The 23232-nt window shown below is 40.8% G+C and overlaps 1 protein-coding gene across 1 annotated transcript; it reads right to left on the bottom strand.

Annotated features, from left to right (window-relative positions):
• Positions 1-599: 599 nt before the first annotated feature.
• cyb5r4 (cytochrome b5 reductase 4) lies at positions 600-12509 on the bottom strand. The gene is made up of 16 exons (XM_068570795.1): positions 12339-12509; positions 11692-11816; positions 11402-11555; positions 9545-9645; positions 8829-8904; positions 8385-8466; positions 8206-8263; positions 6615-6708; positions 5434-5466; positions 5205-5327; positions 4570-4710; positions 3739-3885; positions 2679-2829; positions 2036-2122; positions 1506-1667; positions 600-1091 (listed from the first exon to the last, which is right to left on the bottom strand). The coding sequence occupies exons 1-16, from the start codon at positions 12454-12456 to the stop codon at positions 1037-1039; spliced, it is 1707 nt and encodes a 568-aa protein (XP_068426896.1). The 5' UTR covers positions 12457-12509; the 3' UTR covers positions 600-1036.
• Between the last annotated feature and the right edge of the window lie 10723 nt (positions 12510-23232).

The raw sequence follows: 23232 nt of genomic DNA, 5'->3' as shown, positions 1-23232 counted from the left end.
CATCCAAAAGAAATGAGAGAAGTTAAATGTCCTTGACAGTCTTGTGTTCTCAAGAAGATGCATGGGAAGGAACTGCAAGCCTAGTCAATGTCAGCTGCATGTGTTTGATGTCTGAGGAATGCGAATGATTGGCTAAACGACAGGGTTCTGGATTATGCATTATATTTCACTTTATGAAATGTGTTAGTCATCATATCTGGTGATGATTTGGTCAAACCCTCATCAAACATCTCCAGATCTACTTGAACTAGACCCCTGAAGCTCTCTTTGAGTCGAGGCTATACGTTTAAGTCAAAATAAATGGGACGACTCACATTCATTCTTCAGATTAGGAGTAAAAATAAAGGGTTTTTAACTTTTATCTTCCACCGAAAATTAATGAATTACATTTCCAATAAATATAGCAGCTATCCCTTTTTTTAATGTTACATCTCAAATTGATTTGCTGCAAGCTTTCACAGCTACAGTCTGGCCGGTTTGAGCCTGCATGTAGTTCCTCCTCAGAGGTAAAAGGTCAAATTAATCTACTTATAAAGGTCAAGTCAAGACTCTGTAGTAAGAATGAAAACTGGCACTGACTCAATGAATGGAAGACCCGGTAAAAATGTTCCCAGAATGTTTTTTATTAATAACTGCATCCATGTAACTGGAACAATAGGATCCATAAATATCCTCTCGAGATCCCCTTTTCAAAACTCATGGCAATTTATGTTGTATATTGCATATACATCAGATTATATAATCTCATTCTTGTCTCTGCGTCTCAGTACTTTTGACTGATTTTACAAACCGTTGCAAAGTTTTAACTGATAGTTTTTCATGAATTATATTTCAGACACTGGCCACAATCATAAGAATAGTACTGCACTGAGATTTTGTGACAGCCATAAGAGGAGAGGGAGTGGGAGGGGGGGCTGCCGTGGTGCATAGAAATACAATGTTCCATTCATTTTACTCACAAACACAGGTCTATACAATAAACTCAACTCTCTCACACTCTCAGTCTCTGCAGGGTGGAGTTGTGTTCAGAGCCCCGTCAGCCCTGGAAGGCATGGAGCTCCTCTTCACTGAAGCCCTGCTGCTTCAACAACCTGAGAGACGAAGAAAAAGAGAGAAGAGGACAAGACGAGACACGGATGAGTGCAAAGGAAGCGATCTAGAACGAGACCAAGATGCGAGTATCATCAGTGCACTCTGAGAGTGGAAGCCTCCTCCTTTCTGTTTCAGAGAAAAGCATGACATTTGCTCTGCATATAGATCATGTCCAGAGTTTTAAAAAAGCCTTTTGGAGGTATAACCGAAACTTAACAGGAATTTAGACTGCAACACTTAGCCATTCCCAGCCTCTGGACTGCTTGTTTTTAAATCACAGCCAGAGCTCCACCTACTTGGAACAGGAAGTTACTGCTGCTACACGTTGTCTTGCTACCTTGAGAAGGTGAACCAGATTCACCTCAAATGTGGCCCTTGGTCTGAATGATACAGGTTAAACAAATGATGCTCACCCTATTGTCAGCTCTGTAAAGGCAGTGGGGCCGCACACACACACGTAGCATTTGGACCCGTCGGGCCTGTTGAGGAAATCCTGCAGCATGGACTTGTCCACTCTTCCCTTCCTGCCGGTCCAGCTTTCACAGGGATCGGACAGCACGTACTCCACCTGAAACCTGAGAGACACACACACATGTGCAAAAGACCCTGGTGTAAGCAGAAGCATTTGTAAAGCTGCCTTTCACTGCCTTAATACAGATGTGGAGGTGTCCACTGCAACTCAACGTGCCCCTCAGTTCGTCAAGTCACTTACAAAGAAAAGCTTTTTTTAGTCAGTAGAGGGAATGTATTGACACACAACTCAAAGTAGAAACAATGATAAGGTATAAAGACATATTACAGATACCAGGTAATTATCAATATGCTTAAATGATGCACTGGTAACAACCGCCCCTCCTTTGTCTCCACCCTCACAGACCTCATGACACACTCCATCTACACCCTCATTGATCAGATGAGGAGTAAGTAACACACACACACACACCTCTCACTACGAGCAGCCAGTTCATCCAGGTCCTGGCGCCACAGGATGTCCTCTTCCCGTCGGTTCAGGAAGAGCAGCTTGGTTTCCCTGAGGACACACAACCACGTTGGGGGTCAGAGGGCTTGGAGGCATAAAAAAGCACACAGAACCCATTGTTGCTATTTTTGTGTTATTACCGCTATTATAAAACATCTCTATATTTCACAGCAGACATTTCTCACCTCACGTTCACTTTAAAATGTTAAAACCTCTCATTTAGACCCAGAGTAGTAATACTAAAACGGAATATTAGGCTCCTGCTATAGTGACAGGACGTCAAAAGTCGTGCGTCACGTTTAATTTAATTTAAGTTAAGTTAAGAGTTTTGCTGGATATTCTTCATTATTAAAATGTTAATGAAAACATGGGAGACTCAGATTATTGCTGTGGTTGTATGAAGGTTTTCTGAACCTCTTTTGGCCCATTTCTCTCTCTCTCTCTGCCTTTTGTGTACATGCCCAAGGTGTTGTATTCAGACCGCATGTTTAATTTCCATCAGATAAACATTAAGGAAAGGGGCTGACGTGTGACACATAGTGAAAGAGAATAAAAACAAACTATCAGTTCAGAAACAAAGAACTGCTGGTCTGAGTCTCGCCCCCACCTGATGGTTTCCATGTCCTGCAGGGCCAGCTGGATGAGGCGCGCCATGGGCGTGAACCCTGTGCCTGCTGCTAACAGGTAGAGGTGTGTGACATCACGAAGGGGGCGGAGACTGAAGGTACCCTCTGGACCACTGACGGATACACAGCCCCCTGGAGAGTTAACGACAGACAAGTGAACAAAATCATGGAAGTCGTCAGTTGGTTGACTCACTCTGGATGAGACACAGGATGAGATGTCCGGACCAGACAACTTGAACTTTAAATACAAATAAATCTTCCTGCAGCTGCTTTTATCTGGTGAATTAGTGGAGTCATTAGCCTCATCATATTGCACAGTCAATATTTCTTAAGACGCTTTATTTTATTTGTGTGCCACACATCATTACATCCTCCATTTCATTTCCTCAAGTTCATTTCATAACCTCTCTTTGCGTTAATAAAACAACACGTCTATAGTTTAGGTCATAATGAACAATAGGCCGCTTATCTGAGAGGTTAGTTTAACTGAAGCCTCAAGAAATATGATAGGCCACATGACTTCACTTAGGCTTTCTCTGCAACACCATGATATTGTTCTATTTCTGAGTTATGAAATGTGAGGCCTCACTGACAGAGCTCTCTTTCAGGGTTTGCGTCCGCTATACGAGACGAGAAAGAGTTTTTACGACAAATCAAAAACGTGAGCTGTAGTGTGTGTGGGCGGGATGCAGTAATAAGCATCTCCTGGAGGGCTTTCATAGTGCTGCTCACATGGAGCGTGAAGCCTGGCTCCACCACGCCCACACAGCTGAGAAACGACAGCGTGAGGCGTTGTGACCGTCGGTTCCTGAAAGCTATAAACAGATATAGAGACACAGCTTCCCTTCATCCAAAAGGTGGAGCTATCCGACAAACACAAGCCAAGAAGCACACTAGCAGCTCCCACAATGCTTCTGGAGTCCTGTCTCACACACTGACTGCATAGTGCTGCCTTACAGACCGGTAACCCCACGCTTCCACGCATACATCTGACCCTTAGTTTCTCCCACATGACTCTTCTTCCTTCAGATGGCGACTTACCGGCGTGCAGGCTGTTGAGATGAGGGGTGAGCACTCCGTCGGGGTAAACCTTGATCATGAGGTAGAGGTCTGACTCCTGGGAGGAGGGGTGGGAGGCAGCTGCCAGGTCCTGATCTACTGGAGTGTACGGTCTCACCACCTCCGTGTCTGTGTAGGGACACAAACGGTGATGAAGTGAAACCTCTTATCTTGGTCTCTTTTAGTTGTCAGTCTGGTACGGGATTCAGTTTTCCATCGACTAAAACATCTTGAAGTAAAGGAGACTTTCTCCAAAATAAAAGCATTCAAACGTATCGAGCTGCCCTCTCAGACACATGACTGGACTTCATTAAACTCTTGTGGAAGCACAATCCAACCTTTAGACCAGGATCGTACACAGTATCATAAATCCCCATGTTTGTGTTGTGTTTATCAAGACGTGATTAAATAGGTTGTGTACATAAACTGATTAAACCCTTTGATTTGAGTAACAGATTTCCTGAAAGGCTAGGACCATGGTTGTCATGGCACATGTGCTTAATAAAGGAGAACAGTGACATATTCTGTGGTAAGCAGCCAGTCTGTGGAGTTAGAGCCTTGGGTTTGAAGGTAGATCTATACCACAGAGACAAGATCATCAGATAACACCATGTGGACCTTAAAGCAGACCTACTGTACTAAAAGGTTCTGAGTGATGAGGAATCATGCTCACCGAGGCTGTATACACTAATTCCCCCTTTCTACCGACTCAGTTTTCCTCACTGAGGCTCTGTGTGTGTACTTGTAGAAATGTAGAAATATCATTAAAAGAGACAACAGCCACTGTATCCAACACAGTCCTTAGTTCCTTACCTTGCATGAGGGCTTTGAGGTAGACATGTTTTCCAACAGGCACATGCATGACAGTCCCACGGGGAAGTTGCAATCTGAACATATGGGTGTCGTGGTTCACCTCAGTCTTAGACACCAACACACAATCCCGATAGTGGAGCGCTGTGAGAAGGAGACTCAAGTTTAACATGTTCATCCCTTTGTCTTGGCTCCCTAACAAGTCCAGTGATGAGAGATTAAACAAACGATGCCGAGGCACTAGGAGCTCTGGTTGAAATGAGTAGACAATATATCGCGCTTTTTCAACGCGTAATCTTAAAAAACAACAAACCCACGCTGTAATCTGTTTGTAATTTCTGTCCCACAGTGAACGTGTCCTGTGTTGTCACTTCAGAGCAGCCTTCGCCATTGTCAGCTGAAGGAACTGTATTACGTTGAGTGTGTGTTTAGGATTATATTCATTAAATACTATCATTGTTTTTTGCTTATGTGGCTGAATTCAGTGTATTTTCCTTTGGTGATGACCTACATTAGTCTGCTACACAAGACTGCTGCCGCAACATTGAGGAAAGTCACTGATCAGCTTGAAGTGACTACCTGGTCCTTCACTAACATTCAAAGGCTCAAAACAAGTGCAAAGGTTTAAAGGATCTCACCTCTGTCTTTTTTGCGTAGAAATGTATTGTGAAATTCTAGAGGCTGACCCAGACTGCTCCATTTTCCTTTAGCCTGTTTGCGCAAGCTGATCTGGATCTTTCCCACGAGGAAGGCAGGGTGGACTGTTGAAGACGTGACGGTTTAAGAAGAAGAAGAACATGACAGTTATGCAGATTATGCAGATATTATCTTTATCCTCTTTTTCATCAAATCAAGATGTTGGCTCACCAGCAACGTTTTCTTCAACGTCGTCAGCCAGACCTGAAAAAGCATGAAAATGACACTGATGTCACAACCCAAAACGTTATGTAGATCTAAATACTGTGTACAGCTACTGTGCCCATGTCTAATCATACGATTGCACACAAATCCCGGCTCATGGTCATTTCTATTATTTGGTCTGCGGTCATTTGTGCACGGTAAATCCAACCAAACTAAAACGGAAAACACTCAAGGACTTCAGGATCTGTTATTGTCATTGCAATTAAATTGTAGCCCGCTTGTAGCGCGTGGCAAACAAAACAAAAACACAAGTAGTATTTTGACTCGAGTTCAGACTAGCACAACACACTTGTGGCCTGAAGACAACCCCACAAACTGTGACACAGTGCAGAACATAACTTCTATAAATGCTCAGCACTGTGGGGGATCATTTTCAAGATTGTTTGTTTTCTGTTTTTTTACAGACACTGACAACTTCCCCGAACAAGCACACTGATCCATTAAGGAAATGAGCTTGTAGCTGAAAACAAACATACCTGTTCCATCACAGCGTGTTTGTCTCAACCATGTTTAGTTTTCTGTTGCGATGAAAGACGTGTTCGTTAAGATCTGTCTAAAACGACGTAGAGAGAACAAGTGAGTGTTGCGGCACATCTTTAGAGGTGGAACCACGACAACAAGAGTGTGTTGATGAAGAGGAGACACCACAAGACTGTGATATGATCTTTTCTTAGGGGTCGTGTGATATTATTCTGTTTGCGTCTGATGTTTTTTCTATACACTTGCAGTATTGTAATGTCAACACAAAGTATACCTTATTAATCCCACATTCATTGTGAATATGTAACTAGAAGGATATTCAAAGGATACTGTGTAGGAAGCACTCTGTAGGGATGGTCGTTAAGATTGTTTTAACATTTGCTTTTTAATGTATGATTTGTTTAAATGATAAAGAACTGATGAAGGCAGAGCTCATCAATACTCCATCTTTAATAAATGAGCCCCTGTGTCGGGTCATACCAGGTTTAATTATCCACCCTTATCACTGCATTGTATTTCTTGTTTAAACAGGAAGTTACAAAGGGCTTTTGCAGGAGATAGAAAAGAAAAAAAAAGAGAGAAAGGACAGTAAACTTCTTGTCTCACTTCACAGCGCGTTCACATGCAGAAGGCCGTACTCTACTCACGTAAATGTATCATGTAGGACATCTTCCCCAGCAGCACCTCCAGGCGGAGAACACCCGCCTCCAGGTCAACAATGGTGCAGCCGGAGCTGGGGATCTGAGAGAGAGAACACGTCATCTCCCACCACTACTCCAGGAACCTCTTTGGACGGCTCACCCATCAAACTTGTATTTTAGTGAAACTTTATGCTTCACATTTTTATAAAAAAGCAGCTTCATCCTTCAAACGTTTATTCAAATAGACCAGTTGCAGGCTGTAAAGCTTTTATCAACAGTCACCAAGTGATGTTTAATAAATTAAGAGGTCCCACCATCGCTCACATGGGTTTTGGACAAAGGTGAAGATCTCGAGGGGTCATTAAGCCTCTAAGCCGGATGGCTTTGTGATTAATCCTGCACTTAGAAGGTGCAGCAGGGGACGCACATGAACACATTCTGGGTCCTTTTGTTGTGCCTGACCTCATGGAGAAAACACTCGAAACACTGATCCTCTTTGAAGCAGGCCTCTCCATTCAACCAGCCTATCGAGTAGTGGGTTCATCGGGGAAATACAGATCACCCGGAGGCTCGTTTATAAAAACTGTGTCGAATTCACGTCAGAGGGTTGGACGAAACATGGAGAAATATTCTGCTGATTCTGAACTTTTTCTCTTTGAAAATCCCAGTCATCTAACTTAAGATGTCGGGCAAACTTCTTGCAACAGTTATAGTTGCCTATTAAAAGGTTAATCGGTAAAATGCCTCTAATTAATGGATACTACATAACTCATCAGAGAAATGGGATATGAAAAGAAAATTGAAGGAGCTAGTTTACTAAAACTGTTTTGTCCAGATGTTGTGTTGCGCTTGGCAGTCGGGATCGGCTCAGATTACTTTATTATCAAAGTATTGTTCATTAATTACAGATCCATTAAAATATGATTCTCGGGCTTAAAGTAACAAAATATTTAGAATATTTTGGAGGCAGTATTTAGATTTATTTGACACAATCTAACCGTTTATCTGGCCTCCCCCTTCAGAGTTCCAGTGGCTGTGTGTCTCCATGGGTCGGCACATCCACATACTGAGGAAGTGGCGCACGCTTTATGTGTTGAAGCAGCGTTTATAAATGAGAACATCTTTGGAGACAGGGATCATTACATTTTGTAAGTAGAAGCAACAGTGTTCAAACTACAGTCCCTGTAAAGGAGTAGCTCGCACAACGCGACCGCACAATTTATTATTTGGTGTCCAAGCTTCACTAAAATCACTAAAGTCACTTTTTCTTTAAAGTAAAACAGCACATTGTAACGTCTGTAAATGTACAATGACCAAAGCATTTTGGTAAATATGTGTCGTTGCATGTCTTGTGCTCGTATAAGCTTCAGTAGGGAGCACCGGGGCTCTGAGTGGAAGAGTTAGTATGGAGGCCGGCTTTACGGTCATTTATCTTGTAGTTATATTTAATAAACTTGTTTTCAGTGTTCTTCTTTCCTTTGGCCTTGAGCCAGAACGTGAAACGCTCTATGCCTCATCAACCAGCCACCGTCCGCTCACTGCATGCAAAGAGAGCTCAGTAACTCATCGGCTGTGTGGATGCTCGATGAGCGGTTACCTTTCTTTTAGCATAAACGACCAGATGAACAGTTGCATCCGTTTGGAACCAGTCGTACCTGCACAAACAACAGACGGCAGATAATAATAATACGAATATTATTGTTCGGATACGTTTGTTAAACTTCAACAAGTCTTCATTGTTTGAGGTTTGTTTGAATGTTCCACGTTGTGTCGTACCGTGGCCGGGAGTCTTTTTCTGTTGGAGCAGCCATGGACATGGGGGGGGCGAGGCTGGTCTGTGGTGAAGATGGGATCTTACCTAAGGAGGAAAACAGAAATTAATGACAGCAACTACTGAAGCGCAGTGTGTGTCTGTGTGTGTCTTATATTAGCAACACTTTTAGAGAAATAATCTGTGAGATAGTGTCAAAGCCCTCTGAGGATAATTTCTAATTTTGGGCTCAACAAATAAATGTAATTGATTTGAAAATTATATAATTTAATACGTATGGGCATTTATTTTTCTAAGTCAAACAAGTGGCTTACAATAATCTACTTTTAGCCTCTGATACAAATAGAATATTAGTAAACAGTGTGTGTCAGGCTGCAGATCAACAGCAGTGTGTCAACACACTGATGCAGAGTTACTGTGTGTGTGTGTGTGTGTGTGTGTGTGTTTACCTTTAATTACTGTTGTGGCCATCCTCCCTACCAGGCACTCTTTTAACATGGACTCATAGTTCACCCAGCGATGGACCTGTGCACAAACACACACGTTACCACAGCAACCCATGAAAACCCATCAAGTCACCCACATTGAGGAGCTGACAGAACCACAACAAACCTTGCAGCGCTCACAAGACAGCCCACATTATATTATATTATATTATAAGCCAGTCCTCCCAAGCTCCTGGGGCTTGTTTTAACTGCTGGTGATCTTTATTTAAAGCTACTCATATTCACATCATTTAGTTTAGCCTCAATGACTTACAAAGAGCAAGCAGGGGACCAATATTTATCAGCTTGGAATAATATATTTTATCAGCAATATCAGCACCAGCTTGATACTAAAATGGGTGATGTATGAAAAAAGGATTCTAAAACAGATCAACATGAAAAAAGAACTGAAAGCAGACTTCACTTGACACGATATTTGATATACTTGCTAGCTAGTGAATTAGAAAACGACAGTCTCTTCACCTGTACACTTTGAATGTGGCCATTCATATAGACTTTTTACCTTGGATACATTTCAGACATACAAAATAATGGGATCAAAAAAAGATCACATCCTGTTGTTTTTCAAGTATAAAAAAATGATTTGATGTGTGACATTATTACCTAGGAATGCAGCGCTACACCTGTATGTTTAAAAAGTACTCCATCAGCTTCCATACCTGGTCAAACAGGTCCGTGCCATCCATCCCAGCTGCTTTCATCAGCTCCTCTTCCCCACCAGGGTGGTAGTCCATGTAGGGCGTCACATTGTAAACCATACCTGAGAACATAGAGAGAGAGAGAAAGAAAATAAGAAATTGATGTCTTGTCTTAACATTTATTGTTAAATCATTTTTGGTTTGCCAATCAAAATACTATTTAAAGAAAAGAAGAAGAAAAGAAAGAAAAGAACCCAGAACTACCACATGTGAGAACTAAGGGCAGAGATAAACAGACTTCACAGCAGTTGGAGAGTTGCAGGCAGGTTCAGAAATGGTGACATTCCCTTCCTGAACCTGAAGATCCAGGGTTTGAGGCCTTTAGAGGAAAAACCAGGACTGGGTCATGCATTCTGTTTTGCTAGTCTTGGATCTCTCGTAATGTTACATTGTTAAAAAACAAAAAAAACAGTCTGTGTTTAAATTAACATGAGGAGAGCTGGTAGGGATGGTAAGGTTCTTTTCAGCTTCACTGTGGTGCATTCAGGCTCTGTTCAGTATAAATGAGAATTGGGGTGGAGGTAAATTATAACATCATCACGATGTGTTAACATGTGATCACATAAAAAGTAGCTTTTGGTGATAAACTTGAATACAAAGTAGTTTGAAGGAGATGTGTTTACAGCAACATAAATAGATATTAGAGAGGGAATAATGACATGTTTACACCAGCTCTAGCAGCAGCTTATAATACAACTATTAATGATAGTAAACATAATACATTGTTTTGTTACAATTCTAATGATGAGAAAATTGAATTTGTGCATAAATGATCGTAACTGACCATTTTTACATCACTTGATAAACCAACTGCTTCGAATATACAGTCATGCAATAAATCAACACTTTATTTGTATGCATGTGTTATTGAAAACAAAAACACCAGTGCAATACTTATACTCGTAAGTAAAGCAAACTGGATGTTTAATGGACAGTATTTCAATGATGTGGAATTGTTAATATGAAGATGTTGGTCATTTTGCCCAGAGAATAGTTTTGTTGCTGCTGTTTACATTCCTCCTGATGCAAGTTAAAAAGAAAACAGCAAGAATGTACGACTGATTTGGTTTTGTTTGTCACATCTTCACTTGTGTAACAAATGGGCAACAACTGCATTGTGTAACCCTGTGTTGCATAATGACAATAAGTTATCCTTTCATCCAAGATTCAACGGTTTAAATACAATTATCAGAACCACAGAAACATTCAGGCTGCTATAAAATGTGGCTTAAAGGCGTGCTGCAGATGAAAGACCTTCTGCTATGTATTGAACGACCCGAATACGTTCTCCTGCGACCCACCTGTGGGTTCCGACCCTGTCTTTGAGAACGACTGATCTAGTGAGTATGTGGAAATACGAGTAAGTGAGCATTCCTGACTCGTTTTACTGTAATAGCGTCATCACATTATAGCATATTGAATAGTTAAACCAGCCATTTTGAGGAGATATACGTGAGATAAAACACAACTTTATTTCATGCACGTTCTATTGAAAACATAAACCCACAAATGAGACCAAATAGATCCATTAACAGCCTCTGGGTTGTTTCACATCAGTTAAACACACAGAATGTACCCGAGCCTTTGATATTAGATTTAATAAAGACCAAAAAAATGATAGACAAAATCTCTTGTGACCCGATCAATGGGAATGACTGATTCAGTGGACATAAGTGTCACAACTCCTGACTCTACATGATACTATTATCAAATGTAGGGTCAAGTATCATCAAGCTGACATGAAGTACTACCCAGCCTGCGGAAGTTTACTTATTCATCCACTTCATCCTGTCCCGCGTCAGACCATCACGGGTTTACCTCGTATGCAGGTCCAGCAGTCCTCTCTGGTGTTGTGTTTCTGCAGCTCTTCCTTGGTGACATCTATCAGGCGCCCCCTGAGCCCCGTCAGGTCTTTTCCGCTTTTGGAAAACCGAATCCAGTCCATCAGACTGTGACCCGGCTTCAAGGCCACCTGAGAATATAGAGAATATGAACATGACCCTTTCACTCAACACAGGGGACCCCGTTCACAAGACAACTTCTAACCGTCAGGTTTCTGAGGCAGAAACCGCTTCATGATTGAGTTTGAGGGTGTCTGTTAACGTTACCTTGTTCCTCCCGGACTGGCCGGACGAAGCGACCCGCTGCTGGGAGCGCGGCGCGGGGAACGACTGGGTCGGGATGTTCAACATGTTGGGGACGCTCCGGAGGAAGCTCCAGCTCCGAAGAAAACCTATTCGACCAACGGCACTTTAGCACAATGGCACATGAACGGACGGGTTTGGAACGCAGTCACACTGGCGGCTAGACGTCAACGCCACAAGTACAAGTTCCCCCCCTGTTGTGACACATTTCTGCTGAAACTGTGTTGAGTAATGCAGCTTAGCTAAAAGGCTGAGCTGAGCTAGGCTAAGAAGACATTACGCTCGTGAGTGCCTCGCGAGCTAAATACAGCTAACTATACATCGTCACATTACAATTTAATTAAAGTAAATATGTGTCCTGTTAATCAAGTAATTATCAAGCAAGTGCATGAGTTGACAGCTATCTATTGACAATTCCTTCCGCCATGAAAAGACTACACTGGTTAAATGTCGCACAATTCGACGACACTGTCAACAAACGGTGTCATCGAGCCGCGACGGCCCTCGGCTGCCCTCTGCTGTTCGCATCAAACGTTACAGACGGTGTCCGTGTACGTTTTGTTCGTTGGTTTTATCGTTCATTCGAAAATACGGAAATACCAATAACCCACCTGAAAGCAAACTATTGAACACCGTGGCGAAAGAGGAGCCCCTTTGTCCTCTGCCTGTTTTACTGTCACTGTCACTGTCGTCATCCTCCTCTGAGTCTCTGCAGTTCTCATAAGACATGGTGAACGCACGGTGTGGCACGCGGACATGGTATCTCTGTGTGTGTACAGTGTAATAGGCGCGCTTCGGACTTTCATCGGAGCAGCTAAAGGGTTTGCGTTTAAAAGCCTAATCTGCTTAGAGGATTCCATGACGAGGGTTCTTCGACTTCAAAATAAAGGCCCATGTGCTCGTTAAGATGTAGCAGACTGAGCAGAGACGTTACACTGTGGTTCTCAAATGGGGGTACGTGTATTAAAGTTTAAAAACTGTTTTTTTTTACTAAATATTTAATCAAATATAAGTGTAAGTTCATACGGATAATTGTATATATTCTGTTAAGTCGGAGAGTGATGTGACTGTGAATTACATCTTTTTTTCAAAAATGATTTTGCATTTTAGCGGGTACTCTGCTAAAAAAAAAAAAAAGGCTGAGAACTACTGAGTTCTTTACAGAAAAGAAACTCAGAGCATGGCTCAAACTGTATGGAAATAACAGAGAGAGAGAGTTGAGTTTATTTTCTTTTTTTTTTCAAAGTTTATTTGGATTAGAGATTAATGGTGAGAGCATGCATGTAGTTAACAAATGTAAGAAAGTGAAACAGAAAACGAAAAAAAAACAAACTCAAACATAAGGAGTACTGAGGTCATGGGACTCATCACACTCAGAAAGTTTTGAACAGAAACCAAGAACAAGGTCTCTAAATTTGAACTTGTGCTCGAGTCTCAACCGAGCACATCTGTTGACATCAAAGTTGCGTTTGAGCCTGAACTCCATTGACATTGGGGTGGAAACATCATCAAGACTTTCTTGGCCACTTTGGGACCAAAAATCTAACAACGTTGTTTCGGTCCTCAATCATTCCTAGCTGTAACCTCTCGCACTGTATATTACTAAGTCTCCTATATTCGGATAGTTTTGGACTATTTGTAGAGCGCGGGTCGCAGGTCACAGTTTGAATCCCTCAGATGGTGAATATATTTTGCTGCATCTTAAAGAAAACAATGACTGGCCACATAGCAAAATCTCCCCAGCTTTCTAAATATGCTTAATCATTTGTCAGACATCTACACTGCTAACATTTTATTAGCGTTTTGTTTTGATTAAATATATTTGCAACATTTCTTTTCAGATTACCACATATTACAGACAGTAATAAACATTTCCGGGGCCGTATTGTCGGGTCCTATGGTGGATGGAGAGGCAAGAGAGGACCAGGACAGAACAGGGTAGACTGTCAGACCCAAAATTAGACTTTTGCCAAAGACACTAATGGTGCTCAAAATCACTTTAAAATACAGTTCATTGAAAAAAAAAAAAACAGCTGCCCAACTGTGCTAATATCAAAGTACGAGCTAGTTTTTTAAAGTATGGTCACCTGCTCTTTCAATACACAGCTACTGTATCAACAGGCCACTTGTACAGAGAGCCCTGCATGGACTGTTCCAGCATTGTTTTTTCAATAATCTCATTTAGATGAGAAAGCATTTTCTTCAAGTAATATTTATAATCGTGTCTAATAGTGACTTTTTAATAGTGTATACACTGACTTCAGTTGCATGAAGGGTATTTTCTACTTGGGCATGTTTGCTTCTTCTGAAAGTCTTGCATCGTCCACAAATTGCACTTTAATTGAAAGTATTTCCTTGTGCAGGCTCCAGGCAGTCACTTTATTGCTGCAGACATTACTGAGAGGCTATTAAGTGCATGTAAACAATTTTCCTTTTCTTTAAACTATATACATTTAGCATCTAAACAAACAATCAAGATCTGCGTTAACATATTGATGAAAGTATGTGCTTTTCTTACCAGTATACCCATTTTGTTTTGACAGAGAAAGATTAATAGTTCTATTTCAACACACCACGCTCTTCATAAAAGCGTCTTAATGTGAACTGTTTCTTTAGCAAAACTGAGATAATTACAGCTCAAAATAGACTTTACAATTTAGTTATTATATAATAACATTTTTGTAATTGTTTAACTGCTTTGATATTTTTTAGAACCACACATTTAGTGTCATTTGACTCAAGCACTTCTGTAAGAATACTAAAAAAAAACTAAAATGTTAACCTGACAAATTGAATTAACACTGTTAATGACTGCAGTCGGGCAGCAGGGGGCACTGTCGCCATAGAGTAGACTTTAATCGCATTGTGTGCGGAAACAAGTTGTCTTCATTAATGTAACTAACACATCAGTCGGAGAGGCGTTTACTTTGGAAGAGCCTGTGACAGCATACATGTATTTGATATACTTCAAATAGAAGCAAGCAACTCAACTGAACTGAACATAAGAGATTTTCTAGCAGCAGGCATCTGTCAACTGCAACATCTGCCTCACTTTGGCCTCACATTCTTCCTATGATGCCTCAACAATAAATACAAACTTCTCCTGTTGCCCCTTAAAAAGCCACTCCTTAAAATGTTGTGTCAGAAGCTAAGAAAACAGCAGCATGACTTCATGAGTTTATTTAAATGTGTGTTAATGTGTGTTAAAAAGTTCATCCGGAATTATATCACCTACCGAAAAACTATATTGTTTTACTGATGAAATTGGCCGACATGGTATCTTCTAACTTTCTCTGTTTTTATTTACAGAATTCTACAGATATTGATCATTGTCTCTCTAAAAAAAAAAAAGCACTGCTCCAATCCCCCAGAGGCCACCAGGACCAGTAAGGTTTACGTGTGGCCGGACCACAGCAGGCAGAGCAACGTGCTCTTCTATGCAGTTTCCTGCAGGGGGCAGCAAAGATCAACAACACAGATTCAATGGTTTTGTTGCTTTTAATTGATGTTTTGTTGTCTCCCACAGCATGGCATCATGAGATGAGACCGCTCTGAGTGATGTTCCTGTTAGACATCACTCAGATAGAGGACTATGTCCTATTCAATCCACTCATTTGAGATAAATCCTCTGCCAGTGATGTGACTCGTGCATCTAAAAGTTTGTTTATTCCTGTTGTGCTGTATTCTACTAACATCCTCCTCCTGTCTCTTCTTCTATTCTACCTCTTTTTTTCTCTTTATTTTGTCATTCTACCCACCTCTTCCTCTCTTTGTGCAGATCCAGCACAGGGGCAGATAATTATTATTTCAAAAAACATTTGCCAGATCATTACCAGCTAATCCTGTGTTTGGTCTGATGAGTCACGCGCCTCATTTGCCACGGTGCTGAGCCGCTTGGGGCCCTTTCACAAATACTGGCCAAGGACCACCGGCCCGCCCTGTGGGGCCACCAGACTGCGAGTGAGGGGGTGGGGGTGGGGTGTTCCTTTGGGACAGGAAGGGATCACAACACCCAGAGTGGAAACTACAGTGATAAAAGTGTAGATCTACACAAGATGTTTTAAGCATTTGGATGTGTGTTTGCCTGAACGGACTGCATCCGGTAATTGTCATCATTATTTTGTAATAATGTAACAAAATAGTAACTTCTTGATGTTTTTTTCGTATATGATATATATAAAAAAAGCAGAAAGGACATTTTACATACAATCAGGCTAATATAACCTATAAGTCGCTTTTGGATGAAATGCTTTGGACAGAATAGTCACTATCCATTCCTATCAAAGCTATTAAAATAATCACATTATGAATAGAAAAACATCAATAAAATGAATTACTCCTTATTTACTTACTCATGATATTTTTGTCATACACAGATCAATAATGACTGGGTAAACATGTATGTAGATGTTGTCTAATATCAAGTTTCTGTTGAGGTGAGCCGATACGATGTGTGCTCATGCTTTATGATAGAGCACACTCGAGCCCGTCAGAGTGTACAATCATAACTATGCCACTGTTGGAAAACCGCTTATGGGTCATTCAGCAACTAAAGAGCAAGTTGTTTACCGGACACCTTCATAAAGTTTATGACCTCAAACTGTACAGATAAGCTTTGAGAATCAAAATCTGCATTCACAGGTTTATTAGCAACTTGTAGACAGCAGAAAACAAGCTGCAGAGGACATCATGTTGTCTGAACTTGACATGGCAAACTTCTAATAGCAAACTGATTCTTGTTTGCATATCCTGTAGATACAGAGCAGCGTTACAATTTATATGTTTTTCTTTTGTATCCACCTAAATCCAATAAATAATTAGAGTGTTAATTGGGTCTAACAATCAAGATGTGGTTTCAGGCACATATGAAAACTGTATCCATGTTTTCTTCTCATCTGCTCGCCCCAGATTCAGTGAAACTTCAATGTTTTGTGTGACATGGTTCCCTATAGAATGAGCAGTATGTATGGCCATCTGCGCTCAGCTTAAATTACAGCAACAAGTTGCTAGAAATGTTTCAACGTTGCAGCCAGTGCTCCAGTTTGTTTATTGTGCGCAGATTATTGTGTGTCGACAGCATAAAGTGGATTAAGATGCATTACGACACAAAATACTCATCTAATTCTTCTTCCAATAATAATTTGTGTTTAACATGTTTTTTTGTCTCAGATCTCAGTAAATTAAATGTGGTTTCCTCTGACTTCCTGCTGGACTCTCCGTCTTGGCCCGGATGTTACATTGTAGCTGTGAAGACAAGCAGCATGACAAACACTCGTGTCTTACCAAAAGCAGCCCATTAGACCTTAATGTCCATCTGTTTCCTCCTCCACGTGTTCAAGCCTTATTGCCAGAGTCTTCCCATAAACATTCACACCCAGCGGACTGTTTGCTGTTGTTGTGACAGTGGCACACTGGTTGTCAATGCACATACACACACACACACACACACACACACACACACATTGAGCGTTGCCATATGTTTGTATGTGTGGCGTTCGGGCCCGTGTTTCCTTCAATGGGTCAGTTGACCAGACGGCACGTGGTACCACAGCACAGAGAGTTTCCGTGGCAACGCATGAGGCAGAGGCGTGGGGGCAACAAATGGTTTTGGCAACCATTTTATTCACACTTGCCGTCGGCCCTCCAACACTGTGGATAATATTTGCCAAACACATGAGTTGTTACGGTTTGTGTGTTTGAATTCATCTGTCACATGAACGTCTGGATTACTGCCTGAGCCCAGACATCTTCATCTGTGTTTAGCCTCCAATCACGACGACGGAGACATGTTGGACTCCATATTATCAATGCTCCAATTTATTCAGAACCTGTGCGATGGGTTGAAAATTAAAAAAAATTAATTCATTATCAAATATAAATATGTAAACATGAAGGTTTGGGCGTGATTACGGGTCATCTATACGCTCCAAAAGACAACCTCATTAAAGCATCAATATTATGATCATTATTACGCAAACATGAAATAATTAGAAGTTTATTTTAGCTGTCATTTGCGATATTGATAAAAATAGTTTGCCATGATGAGCCTGATGCAGCTCAGTGGGAGTGTGTGTCTGCTGGGTACTTTTTATGTTTGTGAGCTTTACTTCTGCAAGATATTTAATCTTTGCTTTTGCTGAATATTGTTTTTTATCATTAGTGTAAGCTATTGTATTGTGTATTTGGGCGGCGCTCGAGGAAGCAGTGTTCGAGTGTATGTTTCTGGGGCTTTTATTCTGAAGAGGGAAAGCGGAAGAAGAGGTGTGAAGAAATGTTTGCAGTGAAAAGAAAAAGACATAAATAAAGGAGTTGCCGGCTTGGCTGAACGAACAAAACATCTTTTTGTTATTTTCTTACTATGACACAATATCGGCGCAATAAGGACCCTCGGCTACATTAGTGTCTTTGTTTGTCCACCTGGGGGCAGCAGAGCCAGCTGTAAACAAAACATCTACACATTATCTCCTTATAAAGTTGTATCATGAACAAGCTAGCAAACATTTTCTTTGTTACACATGGAGCAGCCATGAGCACCATTTATGTAGACATTTGTTTGTGTCAACCTGTTAAACTCTTCCTGTTGCTCTGTTTGGCTCTCCTCTGCCTCGAGAAACAAATATCTGACTCTTTACAGTTAAATATGCCTCTGTGTGTACCAGCTAGCTGGTAACTTTATGTCTATATAATTTAGCATCCATTCGAACATCCTTCAATTTTTTTTATTTAGTACATATTCAATAAAATGCAAGCGTAAGATCAGAAACTGAATTGTATGTGTTCTATATATCAGACACTGATGGCACAGCGCTGTGTATTACATTTTTTTTCAACCAAAAATGCTTTGCTCTGGTTAGTGGCTAACACAGTTTCACACGCTCGTTGAAAGAAGGTTGAGAGCATATAGCGGGAGACAAGATGGATTTTCATGACATTTCATGACATTTCGTGACATGGCGAGGATCCAGCTGCCGTGCAGCCTCAACTGCTTCCCGGCTTCTTCCTGGATGTCTGGCTGACCCTTTACCTCTGACCCCAGCTCCGGGCCTCGCTCGTCACCAAACCAATCGATCCTGCCCCAAAATGTTTGAAGTGATTCTGCTCAACCCGATTGGCTGTGTCTAATTCAGATCCATGCCCATAGCAGGTCAGCAACCAATAAATCACTCCGACAACTGAGAGACGCTTTCTCTTTTCCATTCACTGTGAAATGCACCTCATCAAATTCATCATTTGCTGAATGTTTTTGAGCCTGGGATGAGCTCAGTAAAATGCAATGTTTAGTTTAATTAATGATTTTAGGCAATCTTGCCAGGTGCTGCTTTATCCTTGTGAGATCGCAGCAGTTCAGCTTATGTTTCATAAATGATACATGTATATCTGGCATCACCAGTGCAATAATGTGTCCCCTGAGACTCAGAGAGACAAGCTAGCTGCCGTGGCATTCACCGTAGTGGGTCAGCAGGAAGGAGGCAAAGCAGGAATAGCCCTGTCAGTGTGAGGGCTATATGAGCGACCCTGTAGAGAAACTCTCAGCAGGACAAAAACAACTGAGAGGCCATTAGAGCATGTCTGTCAAAGCAGAAGCTGCTGCTTGGAAAAATGTCCTCGGGGTGAAAAGTGTAGTCGAACTAGTGCTCCCTTCCAACAGAGCCTGAAAGTTACAATGCAAAAAAAAATTATTTATAAGATAAAACAAGATAATCCTTTATTAGTCCCTCAGTGGGGAAATTACAGGATTACAGCAAGATTGCTCACAAGTAAATACAGATAAAAATCAAGTAGTATAAATTAATAGTAGGACAATTAAACAGTAAGAAGAATATTAAATATACAGATGGAATAAGAATAAAAATGTGGATAAAAGTACTCAAACATACTTAAACATATTGCACGTATTAGGTATTGCACCAGGTGATGACTTAAAGTGTTCACAAGGGTTCACAAGGGAATACAGCACTTCTGAAAACTTGACCCAATAATATTCTCATGAAAGCAGTGAATAGTAAATGTGGCTATATGGTTGTTTTTCTGAAGTGAAACATCCACTACTCTGATAGATATTCATACATATACAAATCTGAAAGTTATTATAGTGCCACCATGGGCTCAGCTGATGTACGTCTGCTGCCTGAGTGGGTTTACAGGAATAGAAACTGTCATTAAATCAGCACTCAGCACTTCTATGGCCTTGTTTTATCCTGGAAAATACCTTTTTAAGTTGGTCAACATAAGACTGTAAAGGCTTCCATTTCATTTCCTTTACACATTATCATATAGACGAACACACACACACACACACACACACACACACACACACACACATAAAGAAAGAGAGTCATCATTCTAATTTTCTCTGCAACATTGGGGCAGCTTGATCAACTCTTCATCTTGTAGATGAATTGTACAAGTAGTGTGTGTGAGCGTTAGTGTGTGTGTGTGTGTGTGTGTGTGTGTGTGTGTGTGTGTGTAAGCTAAGGACTTTTGTTGAATGTCATTCCACAGCTCTTTCTCTTCTGTTGACCTGGTCGTAGAAGAGTAAAATGCCCCAAACATAGTTACCCTCTAAACACACTCTGCATAGATCCTGATGAGGAGGTTTTACAGGATATTAGCTCCGACGTCAATGAGAGAAAACATCAATGTTTGTAAAACTCAGTTCATATTAACTGTCCATACAGCCCAGCGGTCTACATACACTGGACTGCAAAGTCGCTGGTTTGAATCCAGCTGAGGAGCCTTAGTGTGTGAATCCTTCTGTTCCTCTGTCTGTTCGCTCAGTATTGTGCTTTAAAAGTTGTTCAATCCATGTTTTTTTATTACCAATTGTGACTACATCTAACCCTGCTTTTTATTTTTTATTTTTTTACCACAGGTGCCCTGTTAGGTCCCTGTTTCTATGAATATCATGTATTATCTATGTTTCTGTTGACGGCCCCGTCTCTTAAACATGATTTTTTAGATGCAGCAAAAGTAAATTATGAATAATGTTTAGAGTGAAACATATTCTCTCTCTTGGAATACGTTGGTTTACGTATCACAAATATGTCAAAAGTCCACTGAAGTGGTCAAACTAACACAAGACTTTCACCCAGGAGACCAAAAGTCAATGTTTATTTGAATTCACGTCCGTAACTTAAACAACTTGTAATACTTATTGCTGGATGATGCTCACATACTAAACCTAGAACAGTACTTTGGTTCCATTTTACAACATTAACCAAATAAATTTCCCCTCGAAACGTAATTGAGAATGCAGTTTAGTTATGTGGGAAAATAATTTAGTAATTTTCATGGTTGCCTGAGAGAGTTCATTTGTCTTGAGCACCAACAATCAGCAGGAAACAATACTGTCCTCAATAATGAGTCTGACCTTTGATAGCTTCTTAAATGTTCCACACTCCTGGTAATTAATGGAAGTAGCATGCTGGTACTAATTGCTCCGTGCCTTGTCGCTGACAGGCCTCATAAAGTGGAACAGGGTTTATTAATTACTGCTTACTGGCTGCTAATGATATCACATGCAGCCCTGAGAGGTCAGGTCAGACAGACTAATCACCGCCGGGCCGGTAAAGGTCTCCTTGTGGATCAGTGGACTTACGGCCAAAGTTTCACCAGGATGTTGTGAGCTTTTTCTTTAATTAACTTACTTGTTGAACTTCATCACACGTTGAAATACGCAACACGTCCCCTGTTAACGTTTACATTCTTTTGATTATGCTGTAAATAAATGATATAGTGAATGTTTATTGATTATAATTCCCAACTATTTCTCCAGATGTAACACAAGTCTGTATTTCTTGTGAGAGTCACCTCATCCCACAGTTTTCGGAGTCGTAAATTCTCCTCCGAGTCCAGCGAGGCCCGTGTTTACCAACAAGTGACGGTGAAATTTCTCACCTCTGGAAAGGTAAATATGTACTCTCCCACACTTCACTATCACAGTGAGATAAAGAGTGACTGATAATGACTTTAAGAGAGGGAGAGAGAAAGAGAGAGCGAGGCCAGTTAAGGGGTGTAAACAGTGGTTGAATAAGCTGACAGTGTGAGCACAGCTGATAGTGTTTAAGTCTCAGTCTGTCTTCGTGGGTCCTGCATTGTTCTCTGCTGCCTCTGGTTGTGTTTTACAGCATAATTAGAGCTTATTTCACTTGAAAACACCCACGTGCTATACATTCCCATCTGGATCGCACTTATGCACAAGCTGGGAGACATGTGGTTGCTTTTCATGTAATATTATTTCCGAGATGCTCTTTCCGTAAGGAGCCGTCTCTCTGTTAGTCGATACGACCGATCACACAAGCATAGTGGTGTTTTAACCTGTCGCTCTTTCAATAATAATAATGTGAAATGCTGTTTTGAGCGTCCAGTGGTTGATTCAAAAGGAAACTCCTCCAGCTCACACATGCAATTCACACATCTGGTTTGTCTTGAATAAATAAAAGTGGGTGATTAGCGTGACAAGTGCACAATAAGAAGAGTAGCTCACAAACATCCCAGCAAGATAACAAAGACCTTTCATGCATTGTGTCCAATACTTTGGTCTCAAACCAAATACCTGCTAAACAAATGACTTTCTCATCAGTCTTAGCTGTACTTTGTGTTCACAAAGTGTTTTCTATCAGTCAGGGTTAGAGGGACTTAACATTGAAGGCACCCACTCTTGTTAAGAGATCATTTTCTGGTGATTTTAGGTGATGATTTCGCTGTATGACACGTGCATCCCAGCATATGTGTTCCTCTGGGTGGAAGTCTAATGTTAAAGACGTACATGCTATGGTTCAAGGTTTTTATTTTGCCATTTGTGCCCCGAGACCAACAGTCCAGACACATTGGATTTTTTTTGTGCAGGGCTTTCTGAGTCAGTTATGGAAATAAAAACACCATGATGAGAAAGAGAAAAAATATAAAACATTAAAAACACTATGCATACATATAAAAACACTATACATACAATATATGTAGTTTTAAAAAAAGGTGGTGGTATGTACAACAAAGCGTTAAATAACAGTAATAAATAGACTTGGTATATGACATGATTTCAGACAAAAATACATCACATATTCCACATGATAGGTAAGTGAGCTACTGTTTGGTTATTCTACTTCTATTTCAACAGTTTTGTTTTGCCATCAGTCTGACTGCAGCAGGGAAGAAGCTGTTGTAAAAGCGTGTTTTGTGGATTATAATGCTGTCTGCTCGGCTGTAACTCATCCATGAAATCATCACTATGTGCTGTGAAATTATGACAAATTGATCATTGCATTACATAATGATAACAAAACTACCATAACACACAAATACAACAGGTTTTTAAAATAACATGTCATATTATTGAGATATATGAGTTGGAGATTCAAGTCATGCTCAGTGGAAGAGTCACGGTTTTCATCCCTTGTTCCCCCCCAAAACGTCTATACAGTTCTTTGAAATAAAGTGTTTAGTGCATGCATCTCAATATAATTATTCTCAGTCTGTGCACTTGTACATTAACGTTTTAAATATTTT

The sequence above is a fragment of the Clinocottus analis genome, unplaced genomic scaffold (genome assembly GCF_023055335.1).
Source record: "Clinocottus analis isolate CAN_PGR_092001 unplaced genomic scaffold, fCliAna1.0.p SCAF_9, whole genome shotgun sequence".
In the NCBI taxonomy this organism is placed as follows: domain Eukaryota; kingdom Metazoa; phylum Chordata; class Actinopteri; order Perciformes; family Cottidae; genus Clinocottus; species Clinocottus analis.
Note: the sequence above shows the minus strand (reverse complement) of the source record. Positions and strands in the feature narration are given on the sequence as shown.

Coding starts and splice junctions, on each gene's coding strand:
- cyb5r4 (XM_068570795.1), bottom strand. CDS start 12,456: ATGTCTTATGAGAACTGCAGAGACTCAGAGGAGGATGACGACAGTGAC. Junction 8,905..9,544: donor GCACGGACCTGTTTGACCAG/GTATGGAAGCTG, acceptor GTTTGTGCACAG/GTCCATCGCTGGGTGAACTA. Junction 3,886..4,569: donor CCTCAAAGCCCTCATGCAAG/GTAAGGAACTAA, acceptor GTCCCTACACAG/ACACGGAGGTGGTGAGACCG.